The sequence below is a fragment of the Amblyomma maculatum genome, chromosome 5 (assembly GCF_055883805.1).
Source record: "Amblyomma maculatum isolate TAMU_Amacu chromosome 5, ASM5588380v1, whole genome shotgun sequence".
Classification (NCBI taxonomy): domain Eukaryota; kingdom Metazoa; phylum Arthropoda; class Arachnida; order Ixodida; family Ixodidae; genus Amblyomma; species Amblyomma maculatum.
The window spans coordinates 41,484,460-41,503,708 of NC_139348.1; the positions used below are offsets into that span (position 1 = coordinate 41,484,460).

At 45.5% G+C, this 19,249-nt stretch overlaps 1 protein-coding gene across 1 annotated transcript in view; it reads right to left on the reverse strand.

The window, feature by feature from the left end:
• LOC146188140 (cytochrome P450 3A8-like) overlaps window positions 1-19,249 on the reverse strand; it is an 83,876-nt gene that overhangs the window by 11,929 nt on the left and 52,698 nt on the right. The window contains exons 7-11 of the mRNA XM_084603664.1: window positions 16,601-16,838; window positions 15,769-15,899; window positions 7,137-7,221; window positions 3,595-3,667; window positions 2,858-2,966 (exon numbers count right to left, since the gene is read on the reverse strand). Coding sequence (XP_084459790.1) covers window positions 2,858-2,966; window positions 3,595-3,667; window positions 7,137-7,221; window positions 15,769-15,899; window positions 16,601-16,838 — 636 coding nt within the window. The remainder of the gene's footprint in view (window positions 1-2,857; window positions 2,967-3,594; window positions 3,668-7,136; window positions 7,222-15,768; window positions 15,900-16,600; window positions 16,839-19,249) is intronic.

Here is a 19,249-nt window from a genome sequence, read left to right on the forward strand (position 1 = left end):
ATAGCATTTAAGCCACTGGTCTCAAACACTCAAGGCTGTGTGATACGGCCTGTCAGCTCCGAAGGGCGCCTTTGTCCTGTAGACAAGTGCCTGCTTCACTGGTCAGCTCTACCACCAGGATTGTTATTAAACTGAATTCAAGGAAAGGGCCTCGTCTTGAGAGAGAACGAATTCTTTGTGAACCGAAGACCAGCATCGGTCTCATAATCGGCATGCACTTTGAACAGCCGTAAGTTTCATTCAATATCGAGGAGCAGGACAACCCACCCATGTCTTTCATTTGCAAACACAGATTCATGTGAGGATAGGTGACTGGTAATAAACGCTGTGCACCTTAAATAGCTCTTCTCAAGCTCTTCTGAAGTGGCGACTGTCCGGCATTTCATTTATGTACCGGTACATGAAAGGGCTGCGGAAAAAACCTGCCCCCTGACAGGTTGAGTGGCCCGCCAACCCAGCCGTTTCAATACATAGAAGGCAGAACGCATGCGCCGCTTTCATTCTCCCCTAAGGATGGCAGAGTGTAGATTCGGAAGGAAAGGTTTTGTTTACCTTCATTTATCTTTACTTATTGTTTTCAGAGCCTTCACCTCCTCTCACATACGGGGAACTAATACAATACTTCAAATTAGAAAGAAAACGATACGCAGAACCACACAAAGACCTCAGCAGACAGGAGGCAGTAACCCGGTGGAACATACAGGCTAGGACATTCCCAAACATAGCAAAGTACCACAAAATCTTGCAGCGCTAAACTTCTGCTAATTTTGTTCTTACTGACTCTTACGCCCGTATTCACAAACGCGTCTCGACTCGACGCTCCACCTCCACTCGTTGGAGCGGAGAATACAGCCGCTACTCCACTCCAGGGCCGATTCGGATTCATGAACGCCCCTCGGCGTTTCCTCCGACAAGTTCTCCTCGAGAATACCTCCTCCACTCGGAGCAGCGCAAGTGGCATATGGGGACGAGATTAGATGAACTTTTGGCCCGAAAACTGCGTGCTGAACTATGTAACATGCTCAGTTTTTCATGTCAAGTCTTCTAAACAACTTTCGCAACCGACCTCGACGTTAACAGCATAGTGTAACTTGTTTTGTGGGCTGGATGAAAAGGGCGGCTGTGAAAAATGGCTGAAAATGTTTTCGCATCTGGCAACAGTCGCTGCTGTTGACGTCAGCTTTGAGAAATGGTGTGAATACTTCTGTTTATTTTTTTGGTGTGAGATCTACGCTCGGCCTTTGCCGCTTTGCCTTTTTTTATTGCCAGGCTTTGGCAGACGCTTATTATTTTTTTGACAGGCTTGACCGACTTTTTTTTTTTACCATGCTTTTTTTTTATTGCCGGGCGTCAAAATACATTGCAGGAAAAAAGAAAGTACGAGCCGCGAACTCCTACCAGCATGGCTCTGGCCTGCTCGGAGGCGAGCTAAACATGCGTGCTGCTTCGCAGCGCATTGCAGCTCATGCACGCTGAATTCGACCCTCCAGAAGAAAATGCCGCGTGCGGTTTCCAAACAAGTGGGGAGCCCTAATTGAAAACGCGCTTGAAAAGCCATGCTCTTCGTCGGCCGCGAATATCCCTCCGTAGGAGGAGCACACCAACGCGCTCCCTCAACAGCGCCGCGCCGGCCGCGCGCCCGCAGACGTACTGGACGTACTACGTACCCTCCGGCGACGGGCAAGCCATTTATGTCCGCACAATACAGCACGCTGTTGCCCCACAAGTTCGGCGCCGTCTGCGGAAGCGCGCGGGGCGAGCCACGGAAAGTGCCCCGCCGCAGCTCGACTCCGGCCGCGGGCGAGCTCACCATTTGGCCAAATCGTGCCTCAACTGTGCACTCGGTGGGCTCCGAAAAGGTTATCCATTTATCCAGTGACGACTTGAAATGTGCCCGCGCCACACAAGCGCAATGCGATGATGCGACGATCAAATAACACAGACGTCGGTGGCTGATCCCGGTTATCCATGTTCGGCGTGAGCGGCAGGGACGGCCGGAGGCTAGCCATGACCACATACGTAAAACGATAGCGTGCCAGAAGTCCCGGGTCACTGTCACTCTCAGCTGATGCTTTAGCGAAAGGTTGGGTGCATCCTTGTCGTATCTTCTTTCGTAAAACTTTTGGTATACCGGTAGAACGAATTCCAGACAGCGAGTGAGCGCTGCGATGTCGGCCATGTTTACAAGCGGAGTGGCGGTCGAGGAGCGGCCAAGGTAGCGTCGTCGCAGACTCGAGATTCTCGAGAAAACTCAAGTTTTCTCCGCCACTGGAGGAGCGATTCGAGTGGAGATTGCTTTGTGAAACGAAAAACAGGCCTCGAGGGCCGCTTGGAGTAGAAGTTCGAGTGAAGGCTTGTTTGTGAATACGGCGGTTAGTGACTTGCTTCAAGCGGGATCTTTGTGGACTCTGGGATTCACACCGTTCACGGAATGGATGTATGTTTCGTTTCACACCACTAAAGACGAAGGTTCCAGATTTCCCGTGACGCACTGACCTGCGCTTATATTTAGCATTACCGGGTATTTGAATCATCGGTGGCAATTTTTTTATGCAGATTTTCCGCAAAATACTTCTTTTTCATGTGTAGAAATTTTGCAACAGCTCAGCACAGCCATAAGCTAGTGTCTATATTCTTTTTTTGCGAGCGAAGGAGATCTGGTAGAGGAAGTATATAGGAGAGTGCATTTTATCAGCTTTCAGTCAAAAAATATACTTTCTCTTCCTTGTAAATACATTTGATACATGCCATTAACGCTTTATCATGTTTGATGCAGCCTTGAGATAGGCTACTAGGGTGTACTCATTTTGTGTTTTTGGTATTTTCACTCACATAGGCACAAATACCTCCAACTTACGTATCGTTCTCTGACTGACTTTACTTCTTCCCGGACCTTCTCTTGAACATCTTGATGCTTTGCAAGGATGTAGGTAAGGTAGCTCAATCCTGTAGCTGTAGTTTCAAACCTGAAACGGTATATGCATTATGAAAAGCTACAAAGATTCGTTTTATTTTGTTCGGAAGAAATTCACAGGAAATAATGAAATGGCAGAGTACGGCCACATGTTTCTACTTCTGTATGTATTCTTTTCTCGAAATATAAATTTTCATACGTTAGAAGCGTTAACTGATATACGATATTTGTGCTCTCATTCGGTTAATGTGTCCGCAAACCCCTTTTTTTAAAGTGAGCAGAAAGCTCTGTTATTGCTGTCAGAATTTGTTTTAGCTGGGATCGGTAAAACGATAGGATTTGAACCTTGTGTATTGGTAACGTGCTCCGAAACACCGCCAAAAAAGCAGTTTCCTTGTTCACAGCCTAAAGTATGAATAATTTTCGTTTCAGTTGTGTGTTGTATGTGAAAACTCTATAAAGGTTTCTCCTATAGCCGTATGATGGCTGTTGGGACAGTGGTAATGAGCAATTAGTATTTGTTACAAACCTAGTTCTCTGTGGGAGATTTACGTAAACAGTTAACAAACTTAGTGCCTGCCTTGAAACGGTGGCTATAGTGGTCAGGCTTTGTGAGTTTTACAAATATAATCCAGTTAAATACACGACGTGGAGAACCATAAATACAGCTGAAAGCTTACCCGCCAATAAAAAGAATGGTAGTGTTTATGCCGATTTCAGCAGGCGTCATCCTCTTGAACACCCTCGCGTCAGCTGCACATAGAATTGGAAGAAATGCTATGCTGCTCAATTGTCGGGGGACATCGCGCAACACCTGCTACGCTTGTATCAAACGCGATGCGTTCTAAAGCAGGCGCTTTCAAATTCGCATAGAATTCCTTCTTAAACACCTTGAAACAGAAGCGAATAATATGTCGTGAACTGCTCGCGACTCACATATGAACCTTTGTAATTGACCATTTATGCTTTTAGAACTTGTTTTTGGAGAAAAATAAGGCGGCCATTATTCGAAAATTGTGGCGTGCCTAACTCCAAATTCATTCGAAATTCATTCATTTAAAGGCCCACTGTCCACCCTCCGGTCGAAAATATTTTCTTCCCCGGTGACTGTGAGACTTCGCTCCTGGAACGCAAGGCCGCAAAATGTTTTTGAAAAGAGTAACTAATAACGTAGTTACAGCCACCGCAATCACCCGATTCTATCCTGCCTCTCTCCTTCCGTTCCCTCGCAAAGGTTTTTCACTCTCCTGCCCGAGGTCGTCTAGCCTCTGCAATACAAATTCCCCTTCCTCCTCCGCGTTTGGCGGGAGGTGGGGCGTGGCTGTCCGCGAGCGCGAAAAAAAAAAACGGTCGAGGGAGCGCGCGCCGCTGGATTCAGTCTGGCCGTGGCGAGGGAAAAGCGCGCTGCGAGCGGTAGACACCCATCCTTCTCCCGTCAGTCAGTGAGACGGACCAATGGACGTCGTTCCCGGTACGTACGTCATTATCGGGGCCCGTCGGGCCAGCGCAGGAAGCGGTGAAGCTGGCTTCTCAAAGGAGAGCATGAGGGAGCTTTGAATTGTATTTTCGATGCTTTGCGGCGCGCGTGTCGCTGTAGAATTTTGCACAGACTATCTCCAGTACCTGATCGAAACACTGGGCTCCTTTTCCTAAAAGGGCCTTCCCTGGACAGTGGCCCTTTAAGAGTTTAGTATAAAGCAAGAACGGAAGAAAATAAACATCAACCATGGGGCAGTGGACGCATTAGCAGTACTCTCCCCCCCTCCCCCATTTCTTTTTTAGCAGCAGCGGACGGAGCTGCCGCTGCAGCTAATGTGTTAGGGCAAGTCGTCGAGAACATTCTTTATAACTGAACAGAATCCAGAATATAACCCGACATTGGGGTATAGAGAGAAGACAGAAGTTTTGCTTTTGTGATACTGTGACGGAGCTCAGCATAAAAAGCGAAAGAAAAAAAGGGAATAGAGGTCAGTTCTACTTGAGCGATGATTTAAGCGAAATATTGGTTAGGTGTCGTTTACGGGTTCAACGTCTCAAGGTAACCCAGGCTATGAGAGACGCCGTAGTGGAGGACTCCGGAAATTTAGACCACCTGGTGTTCTTTAACGTGCACTGACATCGCACAGCACACGGGCGCCTAGCCTTTCGCCTCCATTGAAAAGCGGCCGCGGCTGCCGCGACTGCCGAGATTAGCCTTGTAGTGGACTGTGTGTAACGGAGTGTGATGGGCCTAACCAATACCACAACACTGGTTTTTATGAATCTGGAAACAAAACGCCGTAACAAGCTCGATCACAGACTTTCGTAACTTAAATACCAATAACAGCAAATCGGCTCGCCTTATCTGATACGTCAACGCTAAAAGCGTGGTATTGATGCGAGCACTGAAAACGTTTTTAACATGAAATGATCAAATCAGACTTCATCCTGCAATCTGCAAGCAAATACAGAGAATAGCAGGAGCTCCGTTATACGTAGGTCAGTAGTGGAGCACAGAACGGCAATTGGAAGTTGTGGGTTTGGTTCCAGCCGGTGGCATATGGTTGTTTTTCTTCGACTTCTAGTTAACTGCCTTCACGCTTTTGAAAACTGAAGTTAAAAAAAAATAACATCCCATATGTTCTACTCCGTGTCAGTTGCTTTTGGCTCTCTTCTTATGTTTATCATGCAATGTGAAACAATCATCACATAATACCTAGTTTGAAGGGAAATATTGTCATAGTTTATGCCCGATATTTTAGGACAGTTCTTCACATCGGTAATATATTAGTGCGATATTGTTTGACAAATCTCCTTTGAGGTCGTTGTATCATGCAGAATTCTTTTGTGCGGTTTGCATGCAACAGCCTAAAATGGCGTAAGTTTGATGCTAACATCAGCAATAGAATGCAACAACCTGCAGATATGAAAAGTCGACCTTTACAAGTGTATAGCAACTAACTAAGATTACATAAGCAAATAGAACAATAAGACCAGACAGCGCTGAACTGATTTTCATCAGCCTTTTTCGGAATTAGCATGATGTGCGGTAAGAACTATTGCGCGCTGCTCTTTGAATCAGTTTATGCACATGGCGGAAATCTGAATAGTAATTTTGATTTATACTGCGTTTCGATAACGGCACATACACCCATAAAAATCGTCAAAAATGCCAGGAGAATCACTGTGACACATACGTGTGGACACTGCAACTCGGGTTTGAACGTAGCAGCGTGCCTTCCACCAGTAAACAACAGTCATAATTGTTCTTCATCAACGTTTCTACATGTTAGAGGCTTACTGATGCCCATGGATATTTTTCCGCTTTGATGTTTATTACCTGGGCTTCACTGTTGTTGGCATCACATATATGCACATATTTCATGCATAGTGGTGAATATAGCTTGTGCAGTTCATCTTGAAATTATTCCAACACATGACGGTGAACGCTCTTCAGTAATATAATTCGCGAACGCGCTTTAATAGCCGCGTTCGTAGACATCTGCTTGAATAGATGCTGATTTTCAGCGCCGAGAGGCCGTAATGTGCCCATTGATGTCATAAAGCAAACTGCTAAATCGACCTGAACAATATAATCCGAGAGGGGATAATTATTCACATTGTACCACTTTTCCCGAGAGGGGGGATTATACCGTGTGCACTTCTCCTAGTGACAGTATTTAGTGATAGCTAAATATTATCAGCTGCAGACAGTAGTTGCACATTTCTGTTATTATTACAAGCACATAGATCCAACCTAGCATAGCTCTTGAAGTTTGGTGACGTATATCATCATCATCATCATCATCATCATCATCATCATCATCATCATCAGGACTATATCAACTGCAGGGCGAAATCCTCTCCCATTCTCCTGCATTTAAACCGGTCTTACGTTAGCTGCATCCACTTGACCCCCGAAAACGTAATCACCTCATCAATCCACCTAATTTTCTGCCGCCCTATGCCATGCTTTCATAACATAGAATCCGATTGGTTACACTTACAGACCGCCGGTGATCCCCTCTTCGTACTACATGTCCTGTTCATGCCCGTTTTTTCTTATTAGTGATACACATAGTGTCGACGTTTCGTTAGCCGACGTCAGCGATGCGGTACTAACAAACCAAGTCAGCAAGAAAGGCACAAGAGTTTGTTACCATTCAAACAAAACGCGACACGAGCGACTAGTGCTGCTCTACATTGGGCCCCATTTGATGATCGAGGATAAACGCGAACGTACCGTTGAGAAGTTGGGTTTCTGGGAGCTGTCCGACCTCCTCGCTTTCAACGTCAAGCATCGCCTGCAGCAGGTCTGGCTTCTTGGCCTGAAGGTAAAACGAGAGGAAGAAGATGGCTTACATGGTATGAAGAAGCACTGAACAAGTCTAGATGGGGCGAAGCAGTTCGCAGGTCAAACCACCTGCGAACTGAGGCTTCCCTCCCTCTACCCTTGTTCAGTGCGCTTTAATTCTTGGCCTAAAGGCACACAGATCAAATGGCGGAGGTGAAAAATCATCCGGACAAATTTCGCTTGAAAAAAAAAAAGCACCTTAAAATCTGCTCTTAATATTTTATGTAAGTACTACGATTTTGTTCTGGCACTTACAATGCGCATCGTCACCAAGAACCAATTCAAAGCGTAGTACGTTATTCTTCACACGCCATTTTATTCACGGTGAGCTAAAACATTTTTTTAAACGGGTTACAAAATAAGTAGCTATTAAGCTATGACACCTACATAAACGGGATACTTGAATTCTGATTTGTTTCTAAACTTGGTGCAAAGCCTTGAGCGTAATGAAATCGGCGTATTTACCAGGTGTCGCCGGTAACTTGAGGCAAGGGTTAAAATTAACATATTTTAGACAGGAGAGGGAAACCAGTTCCATACAACTGCCAGCCGTCTTGCGCGCAGCGGATAATTTTTGTGCTTTTCATTTAAGGCTTGAAGGTACCTTTTCCAAATTATTAAATATTACTTCCAGACAGCAAATGATATTTACAAAGGTAGATAGCTCTCTAAGATGGTCATATTCCTGTCTGCGCGATAAGTAAACTCATATGTATCATTTGCTTCGTTGTGCCCAGCCAAGCCGCCCGGATTCCCCTGAACCAAACGTCGTTTCTCTTGCTAACATCTCCTTCACAAGCGCCGTTGCTGCTCCGCATTCCAGCAGAGCATTGCACAGAAGCATCAAAGAGCAACTTGTTGAAACATGCCACGACGTGACGCCAGTATACCCTAACGGCGAGTCGCCTTCGCGCCACGAAGGGATTTGAAGCGAGCGATCAGCGTACTCGCTGATTGGACTTCTCTGGCCGCCGCCACGTGCTGCCTCCGGATTGGACAATTCGAGTGCCAACGGATTTCGAGGCAATATAAGCGAGCACACTGTCACTGGAGACAGAGACACCTACACGAGCGTTCGTCGAGTGCAGTGACTGCACCAAAGGAGGGGACGCGTCGTAGTCTTCCCGGCCGTCGCTGTGTGACTACAGTTCTGTCTATCTTGTAGTCCTCGATCCCCTTCCCGATTTGCGGTAAATATTGCCCTGTAAATAGTGTATAAAGACGACTTTGTTCATCTCTTCGACGCTGTCTCTGTGTCAGCGCTACCACCGAGTTAGCAGGCAACTCTCAATTGCGAAACCGGTGACGTGAGCTACAGGTCATGCTCCTACTGCCCCTCTTCTAGCTGGACAGAAAGCCACATAAATGCAAAAATAAATCACGCGACTAGCACATTTCGCGATGCTATCGTGGGGCTCTCAAACGTGGCCTGAATAAAGAAAATCAGGTGAAAACAGGCTGATATATTGACTACTGTTGCAGCGTCACGTGTGTCAACTATAATTCCAAGTGATTAAAAACGCTGGGCCCATCTTATGAAGTTCTCGTCAGTTGTCATTAGTGGTACTCGTATCGCAGAAATGTAAACGACAGTGATGTGTTGCAGAATATCTAAATTTCACGTACCTAATTTTGCATTTATTGCGAATAACACCGCATAAATTTAACGGTATGTTGATGAGATGAGGCTGATTGGAAGTGAGACGGTATTTTTCTGGTTTGCAGTCATGTGTTCGTACCGTGTTTTCTGCAGCTGTATCGCACAAGGTTACCTCCACGATCACGCTTTATTTGCTCTTTACAGTGAAAGCTTCAGTGTGCTGAAACGAAAAGGGCTACTGTTAGCAGTAGTCACCGATGTTGGTTTGGTTTGTGGTGTTTAACGTCCCAAAGCGACTCAGGCTATTGGAGATGCCGTAGCCGAGGACTCCGGAAATTTTGTCCCCCTGGGGTTCTTTAAATTGCACTGACGCCGCACAGCAAACTGGCGGCTAGCTTTTTAGCCTCCATCGAAAAGCGTCCGCCGCGGCATTGATTTGATACCGCATCTTTGAGCATAGCAGTCGATTGCCCTAACCACTGCCCCATTGCGGCGGGGCAGTAGTCGCGGATTCACAATAGCCATTTAGTTTTATTGCGTTAGTACTAAGGCTTCGACTCTCATGAGAACTCGATGTCCATTTGAGCACCTGAAGTCTCTTACCTCGCTTGTTATCGATCATAGTGCGGCGCGAACGGGTCAGCGCCATCACAGAAGCTAATGATGCATGAAACCTTTTCCGACACAGGCTAAAAGAACATGTTGATGTCAGCTTGTTTATAAACTGCAACAGCCAAGGTTCACTCACTGCTTTCTGCGTTAACGTCATCATCAGCTTCACTATACTCACTTCAGGGTGAAGGCCTCTCCCATATTCCTCCAATTAACACGGTGCTGTCCAAGCTGCACCCACTTGACCTTTGCGAACTTCTTAAACTCATCCACCCACCTAATTTTCTGCCACCCCCTGCTACTCTTTCCTTCCCTTGTAATCCAGTTTGTTACCCTAGGCGACCATCGGTTATCCTCTCTTCGCACTACATGTCCTGCCCATACCCATTACTTCTTGATTTCTACCAGAGTCTCAGTAACTTGAGTTATAAATGCTTCGCTATGTTCACAGATTTCTGTCCGCAGAGCGCATCCACAGGCCGCGTCCACAGTGGCACGGTGGTAGTCTAGTAGATCTCGGTGGAAATCAAAGGAACACCGCTTTCGTTCTTTACCAGCGAGAGAAATGTAATAAGCATGCGGCTTCTGTAATTATAGACGGAAAACCATCATGAGAGGGAGACAGACATTCATGATATATCGTTCAGAAGTAGCTGTCGGTGTCTCTTCGGCTGACTAGGAATCTGAGAGACGAGCCTTTTCTTTCACTTTCTTTTTCAGGCTTAAATTTGAACTCTTTCTGCATCTGAGCGAACAAAAAAATGAAAAGACACTCTTTCTTTCAGCGCTCTGCCACGGTGGCTTAGTGGTTATAGTCGCTTGACTTGTGAAGGCGCCCGCTGCCATGAGGTCGCGTCGAACAGCAAGTCTCCCCGGTAGAGTGCAATGCCATTACACAGTACAGAACTCCAGAGGTCGAAGCTTTCCTGAGGCCTCCAATATGCTATCTCCCTCATAGTATGAGTCGATTTGAGAGCTTAATAAAGGGACACTGCAGCGGTTTTTAAATGTGCCTATACCATAGATTGTATAAGTAGTGTATTTGTTGATCATGTCTGTGAAGTTATTTTTTCGATTATGCACAAAGCACCTGCTCAATCGCTGACTGAAAGCGCGTAGTTCAAATTTTCCGCGCCCCGCGTGACTGCTACAGAGGAGGAAAGCTGGGAGAGAAACATTGTTTCTCCGTCCATTGTGACGTCACTGTGAGGAGCCGTAGGCATTCAGAGCCAACAGAGGAAGCTTTCGGATGCTTTGTTCCTCGTCTTGCGTGCGTTGCGGATGTTCAAAACACGTCAACTTAGTGTTTTGCACCCGATACAACACAGCTCTGCATGTGTTCGGATGCACGAACATCTGTGGACGCGGCGATATAGTCTTCCATCGAGTGAAAAGCTAGCGGCGCAATGCGGTGCTGCTGAGAAGAGAGATAAATTCAGGCGGACCAAAGTAAACATGCTATTCGAAGCATTTTCTTGACTGTGACTACATATAGTTTGTTCCTAATGCGATTTCTATAGGGCTTTGTCAAAAAGGCAGGGCTGAACCATTAAGCGGTTCCTTCTATTTCTTTGCATAAACGACTCGGGCCATTCATCATTTCCTAGCACAGCGGTTATTAAAGGAAGAAAATGGAGGTAAGGCTTGTATTTCGTAGTTTCATTAATTCCTGACTATTCATGTATCAATTGTTTGTCAACCGTTGCCTTTAGCGCTGATTGCAATCCGTTCATGGAGTGCAATATCGCGATGAGACGGGCAGACAGCTTCAGTGCATGAATGTTTTCGCGTCTCTTCTTTTTTTTTTGCGCAAAAGCTCTGCTCAACGGCTTCTGTGCTAAACATAGACAACTCATCAGCAACACGCGCTGATGATCTTTGCGAACGAGGAGATGATTAAGACCCGACTGTTGTATCGCAGCTAGGTTGTGAAGGCTTTGCGAGATCCTTTCCGGCACAGTACATGCCTGATATGTTCGTGGATCCCTTACGGAAGTGTTATTAGAAGATAAGGTGTGTACCGCACAGCTGAGTATAGGCGCATTCAGGTAAGGAGCACGCAGAGCGAGGCTTCCTTTAATGAGTCCAAGAAAAGCAATAATCGGAGTTGTTCATATATAGCCTTGTGATGCACCCGTTGCTGCCTCGTCATTTTACATAGTCCTGTCTTGTTTGGTGATGCAAATTAAGGTATAAATGAAAGCGACGAGTCTCGTATAAGAAAACACATTTCACAAAATCGTTTTCTCATAAAGGTATGGGTGCGTCGGATTTTCCGTTTGGCTTTCAAAAGAGGTCACCCGTCAATTAACGAAACGTATTTGATCGTACGATAAAAGGGAAAGGCTCTCTAAGTCTGATAAATGTCCTATGACTCAAGCCGCATTTTGCGCGCATGTGACTTGGTCTCCAGCACAATGGCTTCATCAATGCCTCGCATGAATTGCAGAGCTCGGCAACCGTGCTTCGCTTATTGTTCATTTGTCTCATGGCAGCCTTTCTATAAAATTCTTCGTTTCCCCAAAACAGGAAGACTGGCACTCAAAGCAAGATTTGATACACTAAGCCTTGGGTCCTTTTTTTCACAACAGTGACTTTTTTGAGCGGGACGGGAATCCTGAGACGGAGGTAGTAGATAGGGCCTTGTTCTCTGCCCCTCCTTCCCAGGAATATGCGCGCGGTGGGCCATGTATACTTCGTCTCACAAGATATATCTGCAAAACTGCGAAAGGCAGAGAAGCCCTTGCAATTATGCTGTTTCTCTCGCCTGGCACCCCCCCCCCCCCCTCCCTATTTTGGGGGGAGAGAGGCGCGTAGGAGCACAATTGCCTATAGTAATGCGCGCGATCCTGATTGGACCGGTGTGCCTGTACCTTTCGCTGGGCTGAAAAGATCTTGTGAGACGAAGTATAGCTTCTGCTAATAATGACACACACCACTTTTCAAAATGGCTCTAACCGCAGCAAGCTTTCATGCCAAATCCACGCTCTTCACAACGGAAGCACTGCATCGTTTGTGGGCGCATCTGGTATGGATACATGCGGTGAAAATCCCGATGGTCATTCGTGTGTCAGTGGCGTGCCATAGTGGCATTCTCAAAGCCGCAGAGAGCGGCGATCAGCACACAGCGCAGCGAAGGAGCCGCATCGGCAGCTTCCCCGCTCCTCCAAAAGTCGTCACCCGACGTCTGGGCCAATCACAGGCGGAGGCGTGACCCGCGGTGATCCCCATCGCGCGGGCTGCATATTTCTGCTGAAAAAAAGGATATTTCAGCTTTTTTTTCTGCCTAGTTTGAATTGGGTATTCGAGTTCGCAGCATGACAAGCTGTGGTTTTCTGCTGAAAGCCCAATTTTTGCAAAAAAGTGCTGCAGTGTGCCTTTAAACAGTACTAACGAAATTATTTTTCCTTTCTGGATTGCGGCTGAAGTCGAGCCAGTCTACAAGCACTTGCATTTTACGCGAAGCGCGTATAGCTCATTCGGTCGAGGAGCAGTCATCATCCTAGCAGCAGACGTTGTCGGCATTAGCGGGTCGGAAATATTCGTGCGGAACAATCCTGATTGGTGGACAGGGTTAAGGGGCCACAATCCCATGACCTCGTGACGGGAATTCAAACACTTCATAATAAAAATAAAGTCACGAAACACGTATATTTATTGAAATAACTTGTGGCCATTCGAGTTCAAACCTAGGTCCCATGCATGCCAGATGGGCACCAAAATTATAGGCCACAGAAGGCCGTTGGTACCAAGCGTGTTAAAGGGGTACCTACTACTGAACGCGTTGTGATGCGTATGATATATCTCTGTTTACGATGTGTACTGATGGTATAGCAATAATTTCTCTTAATTTAGGTGTTCATTCGGGCAATGAAGATGCGGTTGTAAAGGTGCTCTCGCGTATACTTTTAGGGCGAAGTCTAAGCGTTTCCCTAATTTTTCTTCTACTTTCTGCCTTCAGCGTCGAGGAAATTATGCTATCTGCTGCTGCGAGCGTAGTTTTTTTATCGAGCCTTTTAAATAAAAAAAAAGTTTGTACTTTCTCGGCGCCAGACTGTGGTAGAGGTCAAGCGCTGCGAAAAGGCTTCTTGGTTTGCGGTTGCACTGAGGCCATGCCTGGTTGTGTCTCTATCGATTACTCTATATTCCTGTGTATAGGAGGCGTTTTCTTTTGCAGACAGTTTGCTAGTGCGTCCCCCCCCCCTCCCAAAAAAAAAGACAAAAAAAAAAAACACTGCGTATTACATGTGTTTTTTTTTTCTTGATGCGCTGCTTAGTAAGGCGGTCTTTGGGGTGAAATGGTGCACGGTATCGACTTCTGCGACTACGAAATTCATGAGAATTTCTTCACAGTCCTTAAACACTAGCGATATAAAATTTTAAAAGCTGGCGACTTCCTTTCTCCTCACACGTCCATGTGCACGCTGCACAACAAGCCAAGACAAGCGGAGTGAATTTTCCAGTTGATATTGGCAACAATTGTTTGGTGACTACTGAATGCGCGTTTTCCATTTTCTGCGTTTAGTGGACCGTGTGTCCGACGCCCGAACATCGCGACTATGAAACCCTTCTAGCCACCCGACCGCGACGATCAGTGCAGCGTTTCCACCAAAAATTGCCGAACATTTTGATAGCGTGTCCGAAGATGAAGCGTCTTCAAGCTTTGAGTAAGACTCAAGTCTCCCTGCTCTGCCTGTGCCAGAGTACTAGTTTGGGGCGTGATTTTTGCCTTTTTTTTCAATTATTTCGTTGAAAGATTTTTCTCACAGGCAGGGAGGATTTCGCCATAGAAGCCTAATTATATATAGAAAAGTTTCATTGCCAATGCTAGGTAAACTGAGGTGCGTCTTATATAAGCGCGCGTGTAATTAACGTTTTCTGTTTAAAGCCTGTAAATATGGGGGGACCGTATTATACAAATGTCATCTAATACGCCAGAAAATACTGCAATACACAGATTTTCTTTCGTTTCTACCATACTAAGACAGAGTAAACTTAGACAAAGTGGGCTGAGGTACATGGTTATGGCCCTGCTGCAAGCAGCTGTTCTCCGAATTGAGCTGTGTATGAGTATTATAGGTACTTTTTGTGAGCTTTTTTTAGCGCGCATTTGTCAATTTCTTGTTTTTTAGTTGGGCAGAAGCTTTGCTCAAGCAGCATATGCAGCATGACAGACGCAAGCACCCCACTGTAACTTCATTGCTTTCGGCCAGGGCGCTTTCTCACTCCGTACCGCAATGGTTAGCGCAATCGTAGATACGCATCACCAAACACACCGCGACAGTAAGACTGAGTTGGGCACAAGTTGCTAGAGCAGAGCCGCAGTGCCTTCTTTAACAGTATACAACTTTAGAAGTCGAACAAATAGATTAATTTGCTTTCAAAACACCACTGCTTTACATATGCTTGCAGAAATCACTCAGCCATTTTCGAAGCCTTGTTGTAAATCTGTTTCTTAATGGCTGCTTCTAGGCGCTATCTTTACAATTTACCTCATTATTGCAAACTATTCTGGCAACGTCATTAAAATCTGCAACAAAGATTGATCTATTATTTTGCACGACACTACAGTGTCGATATTGCCTTCAAAAAATGCGGATTGTTTAACGCGTAATTTCGACCCGATGCTAAAGGACTATAGACACCAAATTTTGGTGGCGTTTTTCTGCTTGTTAATGATGCGTAAGACATTCCTGTATATCGATCCGAACGCCGTTTTCGCTACGACCGCTAAATAATATAAATTTGAATTTTCTTTTCTCAGCAGTTTTGGTTTCAGCAGCCGGGAGATGGATGCGACGTCACAATCACGTCTTAATGCACAGCATGACAAAACAGCGATGTAATCGCCGATTCTTCCCTCGTAGTGATTCTTATTCTTGAGGCAAGCTGGCTTTACCATTGTAGTGAATTCAAAAGACACAACAATGATTATATCATTGTGTTTTCATCTCTCGTCTGACCTAAACTTGACTGTGACGTCACAGCCACCGCTCGGCTGTTGAAACCGAAACCGAAATAGGTGAGAAAAAAAATTCGATTATAACTTATTCAGCAGCCTTAAGCGCATATGACGTAGTGATTCGTGTGCAGTAATGTATTATGCATCATTGCAAGGGATAAAAAATGAGCCCAAAGGTATGCGTCGACACTCCTTAAGAAAAAAAAAAATATCATACCAAGTAATTCCTGATCGGTGTTGGGAAGGTAACACGAATTTGTGCTGTGGGTTAATTGAATGGCAACACGCAATAATTTGTATTGTAAGTAAATTGCTAGTGGCGGAAGTATTAGTGCATGTTTCCTTACCTCTGGGTTTTTCATGCGGAGCTCGACAACCTTGGACGTTTGCTTATTGAATATGTCATACATGAACGAGCCCAACTTTGCGTTCAACCAAAGGATGGGCGCTGCGATGGCAGGTATTCTTGTGGTGGAATCTTGAAAGGAACAAGTAAAATACACCTTATTTTTCTTATTTGTAAAATGAAGAAATAAGACGGCGTCAGTGCTTTCAGAATGTTATAAGGACATCGGAAACGCATCAAGAACGTAGAGCGACTCCATAAATCCCCTTGTACAAATTGCTATGATCAGGCACATCTACGTTCTGTTATATAGCCGTCAATCTGTCTCCTCTCCTATTTGTATTCCTATCTGCCTATCTAACTGTCATTTCGTGTCTGTATACATGTCTAGCAATATATAGTGAATGCAGCTAGCACAGGACCGGGTTAATTGGAGGAATATGGGAGAGGTCTTCGCCCTGCAGTGGGCATAGTCAGGGTGATGACATCTATGTACTTAATGTGTGCATCTGTACAAACTTCACGTGGTGCAGCGCAACGGCGCGAGGCCTAGACGAGAGAAGGGGACACTCCCAGCGCTGTGTTAGTCCTCTTCTTCCGTCTGGGCCCCGTGCCGTGGCGCTGCGTTACCTGAAGCTATGTCTAACCAACTAGCCCTCCAGTTCATGTCTGTACATACCTCTACGACTACTACATTCTCGGTCATAGTGAATCAATGAATAAACGTCTACACTGAAAAGAACATAGAAAGAGTCATAAACTGCGAAGTGAGACTGACAAGCGAGCGCCATCGAATCGCCAAAGCACGAGTTAGCATTCCAGGCGGCACTCACGAGCAAACATGTGGAAAGGTCCCGTCATGACGCCCGGCAGAACACTCTGCGCTGTCTTTAGGAACGGGTGTGTCAGGTCACGCTGGAAACAGCAGTCGAATCCGAACGATGATCTCCCGAAGCAGTCCATGCTAAGCCCTTGGAAAAGCGGCAGCATCGGGTACTCCTTGCCCGAGTCAGCCTTTTCACCCAGTATCTCCAGAAATGTGTCGACGACTTGCGTCAAGCACGGCACCATCTGCACAATCGTGGCGGATCGAATTGGGCGTGTACAATATTCCTTAAAGGAAACCGAGGGAGCGAGGTTGTGTTTATATGGTGACTCGAGGTTTCCAGGCAGTATAGTTTGACGATTATGCAGTGAAATAATACACATGCGCGGAGTAACTGTCGGAATTATGTGAAACAGCTACTGCTCATATATAGCGTATCGTGGAATTCTTCGCTGAGGTTGTTTGGTGCCTGAAAAAAAAAAAACCGTAATCACAGTTTGGCCCATATCTAGAAAAAATTAGCTAGGAATCCAAAATTTCCTGTAGTCGTTTGGGCTAACCATAAAATTGAGCAAAATGTAGATACGTTGCTATTTTTTGTTTCAGTATCTTTTCGCTTTTCAGCTGAACACTTTTCCTGAACACTTCCCTTTGCTTTAGGATGCGGAGACATCTGTACTGCGGCCGCTTGCGTTGAGCGTATCCGAAATTAGTGGTGTTTCTGCTACGTAGAATTTCCAAGAAACGCAGAAAAACGCAGGGCGGCTTGATCGTCTGCGCTTCTCGCAAAGTCTGCACCTTGCAGCTCGCTCAGAGTGTGATCAAAAGTTTGTCTCCCTTCCTTCCTTCTTTTCACACTATATGGAGGTCGCCTTTGACACTTCTTCCATCATGCCATACTTTCTTTCAAAAGCGCCTGAAGGAGTCACCTGCGCAAACACAGCGGTCAGAATTATCGGAGACTGAGCTGCAGGACCTGAGCTGTGGTCGCTAGTCGATGGAAGCGAAGCGCACAATGGTGTTCGTTTGTGGAATATTCATCATCATCATCATCATCATTAGCCTGATCATACCCACTGCAGGGCGAAGGCCTCTCCCATATTTCTCCACTTAACCCGGTTCTGTGCTAGCTGCATCCACTTGACCCCTGCGAACTTCTTAATCTCATACGCCCACCTAACTTTCTGCCGCCCCCTGCTACGCTTTCCTTCCCTTGGAATCCAGTTTGTTACCCTCAGCGACCATCGGCTATCCTCTCTTCGCACTACATTTTCTGCCCATGTCCATTTCTTCTTCTTAACTTCCACTAGAATGTCGGTAACTTGAGTTATTTCTCTGACCCACTCTGCACGCTTTCTATCTCTTAATGTTACCCCTACCATTTTTCGTTCCATAGCACTCTGGGTTGTCCTCAACTTAAGTAGAATATTGTTCTACTTAAGTTGTGGAATATTGTTCCACAGTAAAAAGTCCTAGGTGGTCAAAATTTGTCGAAGTCCATGCAGTACGGCGCACCTGTATCTCGTTCTTATTTTAGGGTAGACACACTTTTACTCTCTGGTAGAATGTGCAGACATAACTGAACAAGCAATTGACAGTATAACAATGCCTTGGAGAATATGAGTGGTAATGAAAGGTATAGTATACGCAGGGCGTATATTTTGTCAACAGGCTATCGCATTCTAACTGACCATTATTTTTGCGTAAGTAAAATGCTAGAAAACCCAAACATCTGTTATCATTTGCAACGCGTTTTGAGGTGTTTGTGCCAGAAGGTTAAAATGAAATAAACATGGAAGCAGACTCATTAGCAGACAAAAACACGAAAGGAATCAAGAGCAGAATCACTACCAAGAAAAAAAAGCTAACGGAGTCAAGCTATGAACTAAGCTCTCCCGGATATTTTTTGAAGATCATCCGTTTGTTTCAGCCAGTCAACTCATAGTTAACAAAATTTACGCACGTATTAGTCAACAAGTATAAGATTTAGGTAGGTCAAAACATGGTTAACAAACTTTACAGAAATGTTAGTCGAAAACTACGCTGTTAACTAAAGGTAAATACCAATTTCGTTTAAACTTGTTAACCTAGCAACAACCTGTGTGGAAGCGGTTGACTCCACGAGGTGTCCATAGTCTGTAAACTCTTTTTCAATGCTCATTTTTGTAAGGGGAGAACCAGCGGAACGGAACGCGGCGCTAATGCAAGCAGGAGACAAAGAGGCTTCGCTGAAGTGGTCAGCAGACGTACGTAAGGGAGGTCTAACGACTTGCAACGGGAACATAAAAGAGATGCGGAAGGTACGGCAGAGGACATTTGTCTGACGCATGTTGGTAAAAAAAATCTTGTTTACCGGAAGTGTTCGAGAGAAGGACATCTTCAGAAAATGTGCCCGAACACGAAAACGCGTTACAGGAGAACGAATGCTCCGTAATGGTCTGACGAAGAGGAGGAGCAAGAAGTGTATCATTTCATAAACTGGAACCATTCGTGTTACAAAGTGGATGTGCAAGTTGAGCGCAAAGATCTACGCATGTAGATTGACACATGGGCAGCTGTTACAATCGTGCCCGAGAGTGCGTACGAATCCTTTTGCCCGCATGTCATAGTTGTCAAGAATAACGGCCAAGAACATCCAATGCTCCTGGGGCGGTAT